Below are 12,883 nucleotides of genomic sequence, written 5' to 3'. Positions count from 1 at the left end.
ATTCACCAACTAATCAGTGTAATTATTGAGTTTCCTTTTAACCACAGTTTCTACAATTACTGCTTACTGAAAAATAATCGGAAAGTTATAAACGTGTTATCGCATAGGTGTCTACTGCTATTTCAGTATTAGTACTCAGAGATTAAAAAATATAAACAATTAAAACTTCGAAGAAGTTGTCCAGGAAGTATGCATATTTAAATTCCCTTTTCCTGAGGTGGCAGAATGCTGGTGGCCAGTTCATTGCTTTAGCTGTGTGCTGCAAACCCAACCAGTTCACTCACCCTTGCTGAAAAATGGGCCTTTAGAGGAAATTATGCATAAGAGATTAACAGGATTTTAATTCAAGTTTAATATATTTTCTTCATGGCATCTATTTGACAGAATTTGAAGGAGGACCAGTGTGTGTGTTTCCTTCATTTTTTCTTTTCTTTTTCTGCCCCATCATAATTTTACTATGAAATCCATAGAGTTCAAGTTCTAGAGCTACACTATGTTCCTGGATGTGTTAGATTCCTAAATCACCTCTAGTTAAATGATTAGAATTTGGACTAAAAATGCAGGAGTGGACAAAACATACTAACATTTCTATTTGAACCCCTTTAGATGAAGTTTAGATTTTATGGACTAAGGTTTTTTACTAACTTCCTACAAAAATAACAGGAAATCAAAATATTTCCCAGTGACCTTATCCTTTACCCATGAATACTGCTGAACCCAGGACAAATACGCATATACCTTATCAGAAGATTCATTCAGAATGCAAGGACTACTCTCACAGCACTTTAAGAGAAAGAGATAGACAACTCTGTTCTGCTTCATAAGGGATTGAAATTGTCCAGACCAGACAGAGAGCACTTAATCCTATTTTTTGTGGTGTGTGTTGGGGGGGGGGGGGGGGGGGGGGGGGGGTGGATCTTACTTGAGCTGCACCCTGAGTGACATGCAGCTGATGGGCAGTACGAGCCCCTTGTGATTGTGTAGAATGACTAAAGAATAGCTTCTGTTTTTCATTTTCATTTGTATACTTCCTAATGGTTTTATATTTTTATCATTAATGTCTTATTCAGGTTTCACAGTATTTTCCAGTTAAAAACTTAGGCTCTGTAGTAAAGGTGTACAACTTTTTAGAATTTTAACACAGATTTTTGTAGCATTTATTTCAGAGCACTGAACTGGCACAGATTATAGTTGAAATAATAATGGGAGATACAGATTAATTAGCATAATGAAAATTCTTTATACATCAGAATAACTGAACAACAGCAGTTGTGGTGGTTTTCTTGTATTTTCTAAAAATATTGTGATTGTGCCTGCCCATGGCAGGGGGGTTGGAACTAGATGATCTTAAGGTCCTTTCCAGCCTTAATTATTCTGTGATTCTGTGATTGTGTTAAAAGGCTGTGCTTCAGTTACAATTAGTGTATTTCCTTTTCATTTTCTGTTCTTTACCAATCAAGAATTTAGGCTTTTTTTCTGAACAAAAGGAATAATGTACCTACAGCACTTGTTATCTTGTTACTGCTATGCATTAATTAAGATGATCATTTGTGAAGTGTACTACACAAGGTATACAGTGGCTTTTTGAAACCATTAGGTAGAACATATTTATGAATAGATCTCAATAGAGATACAATAGAGATATGGAAAGGAAATTATATAGTAAATTACTTGAAAGCCTGTCTTTGATAGAGAAATAGATAACTTCCTGGCATAACAGTTGCAGAAAATTATGTGACACGAATATGGAAGAGGGGGGAGGGAGGATAAAAATGGTGACCTTTAACTATTGTAGACATTAAAGGGGAAAATATAAAAGCTTAACACAAATTTTTAGGGTTTATAATTTGTAGTTCAACGTTTATTTTATAACACTTCTTGTAGCTTGTTAGGTGCTGACAATTAGCTTCATGCTAATTAACTTGATACTGTGGAAAAGCTAATTAGTTAACTCCTTAGATGTCATCAACAGTAACAGATTTATAACAATCTAAAATCTTTTATAAATTTAAAGATAAAGCATTTCACTGTCTTTCTATTTATTTAGTCCATATTTTTCACACTATCTGTCTGTGGTTTTTCTTTTAAGTTTGTTAACATCTCGGACATGGCCTCACAAACTGTGTGCACGCTCGAATAACCACTGCAGCCATTTGATAATGTACGTTGTATGGGTTTTATACATCATGTAGCCTTCAAGTTAAGACCTTCCATAACTTTTCAGGTGCCGTTTTGACCTGTATTTTAGAAGCATATGAAAATCATGGCAATTTGAAGGTTGATTGCACATGCATGGCATTGTCAGTGCATTCCTTATTCCAGATTGCCAGAGCAACCTGAAGTCTGGAATTTCCTCAATTTTGAGTGCTTAACCTTGCAAAAGGTTAAGCACTATAGCTATTTGTGCTACTGTCCTGAAACATGTTTCCCATACTCTTACTATCCTAAGCATATTTTCTTACAGATAGTGGGGTTCTGAGCACAAATTAGAGTGAAGACTTTCTGAATCTTGTTTGTGGTACTAATGGATTCCCTCTGTAAACAGAGCAGTAGTAAAGAATCTTACAGAACTGAAAGCCTTGAGAATTTGTTATAAACACTTAATGATCTTTTGCAAAAATAGGCATTTAAAATTGTTTTGTCTAGGACAAAATTGTCCTTTGAAGGTTCACTTCAAATGGTGACCTACTGATCAAGTTGGTGTCTTACATCTCTTGAATGTGTTCTTGCCTTTTCAGCAAAACAACAAAATTAGTTTTCTTGAAAATAAGTGTTAAATCTAATTTAAAATAGAGAGAGCTTTGCAATTGAAATGTGCTACTTGAAATTCTCTATTTCTGACTATAGATAAACAGTTCTGTTGGTATAAAGTAACAAGGAGTCATGACCTAGACACCTACATCAGCTTGCCAAAATGCAGTGCTGCATTGTGTTTGTGCAAAATGAAAACCATACACCATAGGTATTTGTATTAAGTTTTGAAAAAGGGGGGGGGGGGGGGAAGAGAATTGTAAATAGGTTCAGATATAACATGTAGCAAAGGGAGGCAGTTAAACCGTAATGGCCATAACACCATAGGATTGAAAATCTGAGACACATAGATTCTTTTGTGGTTTATATGATGTGATCTGTTTTCCAGTACATGAGTCAATTCTTTCACAGGCTACTGAACAGATTTCTAAGATCTAAATTTAAACAAGTTTTATGAAACATGGGAGTTCATTAAATTTAAAATCAGAGCTTCTCAACTTCCTACTTTAAGGCAATGAGGTGGATCTGAAGGAGTCTTTTTAAAAATCGTGTAATTTTTATAAAACAAGATGCCTTTATTTCCTCACAAACTGAATGTTCTTTTCCCTATACTTTCAGAGATTAATTTTTTTCATGAAACTGTATTGATGTTACCAGTAGCTTACTACTTCTTACTACAAACTGTTATGGATTTTGTACTAAAAAGATGTATTTGTTATCTCACAACACTGTATTAGTTAGACTACTGGTTTCACAAGCCCTAAATTCACTTATATTTGTGTGTAAATTAAAAAAAAAAAGAACAGAGAGAGAATGGGTGCAAATATTTGTTCTTCTGTAATAAAATGTGTTGATCCTGTTTTTCTTGTGCAATGGAGACTCAGATCTCCATCATAGCTGCATAATCCATCATCTTTTTTTCACCAGCTGTGAGGCTGCTTAGCCTGTGTTTCTGGATAGGAGAGATCTTTTTGTTGTAGCTGAGTGTACAATACCTAATGTGCTGCACATCACAGTTTAGTCTGTAAGCATGTAAAAGGAAAATGGTTGAGTAATTGCATAATTTGCATAAGAAATTATAGACAGTCCTTGAAAATTGTCTCAAGGACTCCATGTGTGGTTGTAAATAAAGCTCAGTTGAAAGTGATTTGAGCTTCTTGAAACTTGCATCTGAATGTGGTCATTAAAGTTTCTAGGCTTGGAAGTTTTTTCCTAGGACTTCCTGCTAATCCAGCTTAACAGTTGTTCCCTGTAGTTAAAGATCTAAAAGCAGAGATTTGAGGAGAAGCTAATATGAGCTATGATTCAAAACACACCAGTTGTGATGTATTTTGCATTGCAGTATTAGAGGAAAGGATTGTGTGAGCTGCTACTTCATTCCTTTGAGAGTAGGCTTAGGAACAAGGAGGCTGAATTATGTCCCATCTGGACCTTACTGCTAGTTTACATAAATTCACATTTTCAAGACTGTCTTCATGAGGAAAAAGAGACTTGTGCTTCAAAGAAAATTACACTCTGTAGTCTTGAAGGAGAGAGGAAGAGCTTGGACAACCTATATGCTTACTGAGTAAAAACTAAGGTAAAAAACCAAAGTTCTCTAGCAGTGTAATGATGGACTCAAAGGCCAGAGAAAATGTGTGTTTGTAATTTTATTCTGAACCACTGTTGGTCATATTTCAAAATTGTACCCTTGATTAGTTCAGCTTTCTATGAAGTCATCCTTATCCCAGCATAGAAGTAACTTTTGGGTTTTGTTGTGGAGCTTTTGTTGGATTTTTGCTGTTCTGGACTAAAGGAGTCAGCAGTTTTAGGAAAATATTTTTTTTAACCACTGATGGTTAAGCTGTGTCTTACCAGATTTTTTTTTTTTCCAAAACTCAGCCAGTTTTAGAACAAAAATAATGAGCTAGTAAGAATGAATGCAGGTGATCGGAAGTTAAAGTACAAGGAAAAGTGAGAGATCAGAAAAAGGATCTTCTGCTACAAGTGATGAAAGTTGGGTGATGGATGAATGTATGGAGTATTAGCTGAGGAGAGCTGATTTTCAACTGGCAAGGCTTTCTGCTTCTTTCTTCTGCTTAGTAATTTATTTTGTAAGCCACCAGTAGTGCGGTTTTCTGAACACGTTATGTATTTGCCCAAAAGGAATGTTTCTTTGAAGCCATTCAGCTAATTACAAGGAACTTTGAACTGAAAATGTGCTTGCATGGTCAGGGTGTAGGAAATGTGTAACTTACAAGTGTTTTTTCTTTCTTTATTACTTAATGTTATTCTTTATTCTATGCATATACAGGGCAGCAATGTTTAACCTCCTTCATCCACTCTCTCTTTATGTGGAAGTCAGAATTGAGCTGCTTGGAATGTCTTAGTTCCAATATTTCTTTTCACTTTCTTTCTTCCTTTCCTACTCCTCTAAGGTGGACATTTATGGTGATTGTGTTCCAGTAGTACTCTGGTACTGTTGGTGTTGAGTATTATACAAACATAATGACAAAAGATTCCCCTGTGTCCTGTTTACCCCTGGGAAAAAAATGAGGCAGAGAAAGATTGTGATTTCCTCAAGGTTATACAAAATTAGTCTTTTGAAGAGTTCAAAACTGCTCTTATTTTTCCTGGGTATCTCTAAAATTCTCATGCTTGACCCACATTCTTCCCCACTTCAGCTGTCTATAATAAAACTACACACAAATTAATTATTGTTGGCAGAATATACTGATAACATGTACTGTTCTGTTTGCACTATGGAATCTCCTTTTTGCATCAGTCTGCAAAATTCTTACTGTCTGTTGCTAAAACTTAAAGTGTTTTGCAGCATGATGATTTAAAGGTTTAAACTAATGAAAAGAAATATAATTATTTACTCCCGTGCCCTTTTACTTCTGTTTTTCAAGGTGTGTTCATCTGGTGAGCAATATATATACTACTTAATATGAAACTACATGGATAGCAAACAAGAGAATCACAAGCCTGTGATTTATTTGAATTTAGGCATTAAACTAGGAAGCTTTCTAAGTTTAAATGCTGAGTTAAACTGCACTTCTGTATTTCTTTACCTCGTATAAAGTGCATTAGTTGTTGTTTTCAGAGGAATTCTTTGTTTTCCGTTTCAGCCAGGATCATAGACAGTACTACAGTGCAACCCATAGCAAATAAGTTTAAAATTAATTTCACAGTGGAGGAGTGTATTTGATGGGGAGGTGTGAAAGGTCATTTTCTCTTAGTGATGCACTGAGATCTGGGTAGTTCTTGTTCTGGACAAGGAGAGTTACTCATGGGAGAGCTTTGTAACCTCTGTTGATTTGAGTACTCTGGCCCCTAACCAGCCAAGCAAAGCACTTTTAAGTCCCTGCTTAATATTTGTGATCCCAGTTATTTGAAACTAGTGAAATTTTGATTGCTGAAGACTAGAATCTTCAGCATATCTAAGAATTATGCCCTGTATATACTCAGCATGGTAAGAGTACAGATATGGTTTGTTTTTTGTTTGTCTTTCTGGTGGTATCAAACACAGGTACATTCTTCTCTCAACAGTGCCTGCTTTTTAAAGTCTAAATACAAACCTTGAATAGTACTGATATATTGAGATATATATATATATATAAAAAAAATTCTTTCATGCACAATAACATAAGTTGAAAGATTTAAAATTATTAATTGAGTCTTTCAGTCTCTACTTCCTTCATTTATCTTTAGTTGGTATTAATCAGAGATGTTTTGCTTTTCAAGGTTTAATGGAACTAGTGCATATAGGAATTTACAGACTTGTAAGATCATTACATCTTTATTCATGTAAGGAAACAAATACTATGCTGTCTGTTTACTGTTACTAGCTAAGACAATTTCCAAGTGCCTTTATTGTCATCTTCAATTTAAAATCCTGTACTGTTTATGCTCAAAATTAATTCCCAGTCATAGGTATGTGGTAAGTCATAAGATATACCAGCTTTTGTATGTTGTTAGGTAATTTAGGGAACATGAGTTTGCCATAAGGATGTCTTTGATGATTTTGTCACGTCCTGTTTTTCTTAGCAACAAATAGAAAAATATTTCCTTCTTCATGTTTCATTTTGTTTCTTATTTCATGCAAAATTAAATGGAGGAAAATTTGAGGCAGGAAAATAGCAGTAAGAGAAAACACCTGAAAGTTCTTGAGTTGACTCTATCTCAATCATGAGATGTCAAGCTGATACTCTTTCCTGGTAAAAACATGTTACCACTTTCCAAATGTCCCTGCACAGGACAGGGCTATTGTCAAGGCCCACCTTAGATTACAACTATGAAGACTTGGCATGTAGGCCTTACGTATGTACCCAGTTCTTGAGAGTTCTGAGAAATTATGACCTTCCACTACTGTGTAAAATGAGAAACTTTGAGGTGGCTGAATAGTCTGAACAGTCAGTTGAAGAGCTTAGGATGAATGAAGCATACATATTGAGTATGCCCAGTCTCAGGAAATCACAGGACATCCACATCCCTGGATGGCCCTTCCTGTACTCCAGCACTTCAGATATTTTACATTTATAAAACTGCACTTCTCAAGGGCAACAGTTCTTCCACTTGCCAAGATTAAAGAGTGTGCATATATGTTTTTTCTTCCCCCAGTGTTTCAGTAGAGGCAAGTCAAATAAAGACATGCCCAACTGTGTGAATTTCATTGTGATTGAGTTTTCCTACAGAATTTTAAATTATTTTCTGTAGAAGGTAGACGTTACCAGTAATGTTGTAGCCATGATAATCTAAGGATGGAGGCAAGATGTGATACGTAGTGAGGCATTTAGATTGGTGAGGGAAGATGTTGCCAATACTGTCAAGAAAGTTACAGTGGTGTGTATGGTATGGCTTTGTATTAGGCTGTGTAAGTTACCTACCAAGTATAATTGAACTCCTGAACAATTGATTTACATCTCTATTCAGCTTCAGCGGAACGATTATGGCTTTTATTTCACAATTAAAGTATTGGTTGTGGTACTGAAAGTGTGTGGTTTGTTTGGATTGTGTGGATTTCTGTTTGCTTGTTTCTCTCTTGTCTGTATATAAAAAGTATGCACATAAATAATATGAAGAATGCTGTAACAGAATGCTCCATTAAGTTTTTCCCATTCCACGTTTATTTTAAATTGTCAGTTCATTGAAGGAGTAGCTACCAAAGCTGATTATGAATTAAATTTGGATCCTGTCTGTGGTTCTGGTGTGAGAAGTACTTGCTAAGCAAAAAGACAGAAAAAATTAGCATGGAGTTTTTCAAAAGAAAGAGTGAGAAAATTAGTTTAAAAGTCCTAATACAATAATCATAGAATCATAGAACAGTTAGGGTTGGAAAGGGCCTTAAGATCATCTAGTTCCAACTTGCCTGCCATGGGCAGGGACACCTCCCACTAAACCATGCCACCCAAGGCTCTGTCCAACCTGGAAGCTGGATCTTTAAAAGTACCATCAGTGCTACATTGTGTGTGTATCCGTTTTGAAAAATGAGTAGTGAAGCACTCTGGATAAATGAAAAGATTTAGGAGGTTATATGACCCAAATGGCTCTTACACAGTTTTTAAATCCGCTATCTTTAGTTGCTAGAGTTGAATAATAATCTGCATTAGCAACTGCATAAACAGAAATAATGAAGCTGGCATGAGTAACTGAGAGTATAGAAATACACAAGAAAATATCTCTTCATGATTAGAATACTCAAATCCAGCACAGGTGTTAGCTGATCCTCTCCTTGATAGGGAATAATTCAGGAAGACGATGTTGATTTATGAGGTGAAATTGTCTTGTGTAGCAGTCTTTGTAGCAGCTGATATTGAAGAAGCTTTATCTTGGGCATGGTCTTAGCCAGAAATTAAGATGAGATCTCACTCTTGAGGTATTAAAATAAACTCATAAGCAGCAGATTCAGCAGGACCAAACAGCAAATATTCCAAGTTTGAAAAGAGGTATATGTAATGCTTCAGTAGTGAAAATGAGTGTTGCTTTAAAAAAAATATGAAATCCCTACTACTGAGCCTTGCAAAACTTTACAAATTTCTGTGGATTGTTTTGCACTGTTTAAAACAATAATAAAAAAACCCCAAAGCAAACAACCCATATACATCCTACAGTAGAGTTCAAACCACACAATTTTTTGCACAGATCTGACAGAATTCTTTGTGTCATTAAAGCAGTGGTTGAAAAAGCCTAGTTAATATTATTTAGAATTTTCCTGAAAGCTTTGAGTGAAGTTAAACATTGGGTTTCAAATTAGATACATCTGCTTGAGGAAAATAACTTAGAATCTAATTTTCAAAGGCCCAGTGATGATTTCTGGTCCTTTTTTAACTAAGATGTAAATTATGTTAAACACAGGAGTAAAACAAAGAGTAGTATAGAGATTATTATAATCCCCTCATGTAGATCAATGATGCAGGCTTCTAAGGAATACTATATGCTATGTGGGTCCAACACAGAGATGATCAAAAGCCTAAGAAAAAATCTTCCATGGTGTGTGAAAATGTGGTTGTTTATGCCAGAGAGAAAAGGAACAAAGACATGAGTACAGTCTATTATGTACCTGAGGCAATGAACTGTAAAAAAGAGGAGGGAAAAAAAAGTTAAAAGTAGAGCAAGTGGAAGTTTTCCATCTGATGAGTTCTGAAAGAAACAATGGGATAGTAAATGAAATCAAGGTCTGAAATTCAGGACTAAGAAATTGCAGCTCATTTTAATGTGCATCTCATTGAAGCACAGTAGCAAGACAAAAAGATTTGGAGATACTAGAATTTGTATTAATTATAGTTCTTCCATCAAGTGAGATATGTTTATTGTTGTGCTTATTGTTCTTGAGAAAATAATATTGTTGCTGGAGGGCTGGCAGGAGGGAGGTGTTGCAATTTAAACAGCTTTTTGTAATTTAGAGAGCTAGCAAAGTTTCTTTAGTAATTTTTATTGCTAAATTGTTGGGTTTTTCTCTGAGGGAGGGTTTTAGACCTGCTCAAGGTCACAGATTTTTCTAGTTCTGGTAACACATTCTGTCTTCATGTAAGTTTCTTGTCAAAGAACCGCCTTAGTCTTTCATAAACTGCTTAACACTGCTATGTGTGGGGATTTCTATGTAGCTGAGAAGTTAGTGACATCTCATGGTACCCATGGAAAATTACAAGTGATTTGTGATAAGGTTTTGGCATTTATAATTTAATAGACATTGCAAGTGTTTTCTAGATCAGAATTTTTTTAATATGCTTGTACATACCTGTCATATTTAATTCATCAGTGTTTGTTATTTATCTAAAGACTAACTCAAGTATTGGTAAGCCTGAAATAATGATACTTGTCTGGTAGCATCTGAAGTCCAAACGTTGCAGTGTGTAGTATGTATATATTTATTATTTACAAAATAGTTACAAAACATTATTGTCTCTCCTGGTTTTACTTGATTCAGGTACAAAGTCAGCTACAGAATATGCTAATGGTGGTTATGATATTGTGTCACCTGCTCCATCAGTATACTTGGGCACATTTCAAATTTTGCATCTCCTGGAAGATCTAAAGATGGCGCTGGAAATGCTAGAGGATCCTCAAGAGAAAGAAGCATTGCGAAATCAAATTCCGGGGGCCACAGCAGTGTGTATACGGGAGTGGTTTGAAGAGAATCTGGTGAGTGGTTATTTTATAGTTTTTCCATTTTGTTTGCAAACAGCATCGGTTCAAGTATTTTTATACTTCAATTATTTTTATAATACCTGAAATCTGCATACTTAGAGAACTACAGGGGATGGTGAACAATTCATGTGCTCTTTAGAAAGAGAAGAAAGCACTTTATGTACTGATTACTAAAGCCATACAGATATAGGAGTATAAGAAGTTGGTAAAAAGACTTACTTTGTCCTTGGTGAGAGAAAGTAAAAATGAACTACCAAGAAAGCTATCTTTTCTGTGGGATTTTTTTGTTGTTGTTGGTTCTTTGCTGGAGATAACAAACAAGTTTATAACTAGTCATAAAACTTTCCATTTTTAAACCACCAATTTGGAATATGGTGGCATTGCCTATTGAAGGGACAGATTCAAATTGGATGATTCTTCTAAACTTTCCCTCAGTACATTTCCTTTACCTTAAGTATGGGTATTATGAACCTCTGAAGTATCTTGTACTCCAGGTGGTGGGGGTAAATGTAGGAAAGCTCTAGCTTCTGAATGTGAGACATTCATACTGGGATAGATGAGGAATAAACATGACTGTCTTGGAAAAGATTAAGGCTTACCACTTGAGGAGCACATCTTCAGACAGACGTTAAAAGAAGAGATCCATTGGATGTGAAGGAAGAGAAACAGCAGTGCCAGAACACTCCTCTTCCCCAAGCCTGCCACTGCAAGTGAATGATGGTTTCTGAATGAGTTAAACCTACCTATCACTTTGTCAGCTTCCGGAAAGTTTTCTAGATGAATGGATTTTCTTCTGGCTTTGTCACTTTCACGTGATTGTGCTTTTGTTTGAACTTGTCAACTGCTGTTTTGTTGGCATTCTCTACAGAGTGCAGGTCTATGGCTGTAAAGTCCTGTTTCGGACTGTATGAGAGAAAGGAATGAGATTTTGGTACCGGTTTTGAAAGCAAAAGGTGGAGGCAATGATTAATTTGGATGTGCAGTGTTAGATTTTGAGCCCATATCCTCAGGTCAGCTCTTACTGACTTCCTGATATAGCAGAAATTGTAATGCTTTTTCAAAGCTTTGTAATAGCTAAAATATATTTTTAATGCATAAAAGGCATCAATTTTCAGAGTTGTTCACAGTAAAGTTGGCCCTGAACTACCAAACTGAACAGTTTGAATCTGGTGGTCTGGCTTTTGGTCCTTCTGTTGCAGAAATATTAATTAAGCTAGTTTTTCAGCTCTGCAATGTAGGGAACACTTGATGTTTTGACTCCTCTTATTAACCTGTTTCTTCTTTTCCATGGAAAACCAGCCAAAACAGAAAACACAGTTCCCTCTTAGACTTGCAGTTTACTGATGTCCCAGAAATCTTGTCCAGTGCATCAAGAGTGGCATTCATTTGGGCACTCTGGATTCAGAACCAACAGAACAGGGAAACTCGTAGCATATCTCCAGTGCAGTATGTTGAGATCACTGTTTTTAAAATATTTTGCACTGTTCTGTATTAATGAATTCTACACTTCCTATAAAGACATGCAAACAGAGGGCAGTGCACAGTTGCTGTGACTGTTATTTGAAAATAGATAGTAATCTGTGCATCTGTGGACCTTTCTCATATTTTTTAAAAATGCAAATAATTTGTAAGCATGCGCACAATTTCTGTGGATGTCAAAATTGGAAGGACTTTCTCCACTGAAAAGCGGCAGTTTCACTTGGGAATTAAGAAGAAATTCAGCTCAGTTCAGTGGAATGGAGTATAGAATCATAGATGGTTAGGGTTAGAAAGGACCTGAAGATCATCTAAACATGTATTTCATAGTTATGGCCATTATGAGGTAATGGCCTCAAGCTGTGCCAGGGGAGGTTTAGATTGGATATTAGGAAAAATTTCTTCACAGAGGGGGTGAATCAACCTAGTTGATTCTATGATTCTATGTGCCATACTGAAAATTACTTAATTCCAGCCCCGAGCTCTGAAACATGATACTTGAGATGTTAAAAAGGATAGTTAAGCTATAGAGAATGAGAACTCTGTAGCTCAGTGAATCCATTCACACTGGAAGCTCAAAGAAAGTTTGGTAATCATTAGTCTGAGAAATGTTGGAGTGTCATAGAAAAAAGCCCTTCTCAGTGCCCATGGCTTAAACACATTGACAATGAAAGATTTTGTTGATTTATTAAAGGCATAATTAACTAGAAATCAGTGAACTATATATTTAGGATCAACATCAGCAATGGAAGAGATAAACCAGAATACTAGATGCTTAAGGAGTGTTAAGAAACACCTACAAATGTTGAATGCAGTTCTATAACTAATTCCAAAAAGCTAGAATCGCACATCCACACACACATCCACCTTCACAGGTACACGCAAACGTTTCCTCTCACAGCTGGGCTTGATTACAAGCATGAACAGCCTCTTCTGTGGATATGGGTTCCCCTGTTTATACACATCTAATGAATATGTGGGTGCTTTTGCTTTCCTGTTTACCCATGGAGCACCCTGTGCTCTGCTA

General features: G+C 35.9%; 1 protein-coding gene across 1 annotated transcript in view; it reads left to right on the top strand.

Annotated features, from left to right (window-relative positions):
* The window catches only part of PPFIBP2 (PPFIA binding protein 2), an 87,322-nt gene that overhangs the window by 6,708 nt on the left and 67,731 nt on the right, over window positions 1-12,883 (top strand). Inside the window, exon 2 of the mRNA XM_057410906.1 lies at window positions 10,160-10,374. Coding sequence (XP_057266889.1) covers window positions 10,160-10,374 — 215 coding nt within the window. The remainder of the gene's footprint in view (window positions 1-10,159; window positions 10,375-12,883) is intronic.

This window comes from Pezoporus wallicus, unplaced genomic scaffold, assembly GCF_028554395.1.
Source record: "Pezoporus wallicus isolate ANWC-B61680 ecotype Strahan unplaced genomic scaffold, APGP_CSIRO_Pwel_v1 contig_5958, whole genome shotgun sequence".
NCBI lineage: Eukaryota > Metazoa > Chordata > Aves > Psittaciformes > Psittacidae > Pezoporus > Pezoporus wallicus.
This window is presented reverse-complemented; position numbering and strand designations above follow the sequence as displayed.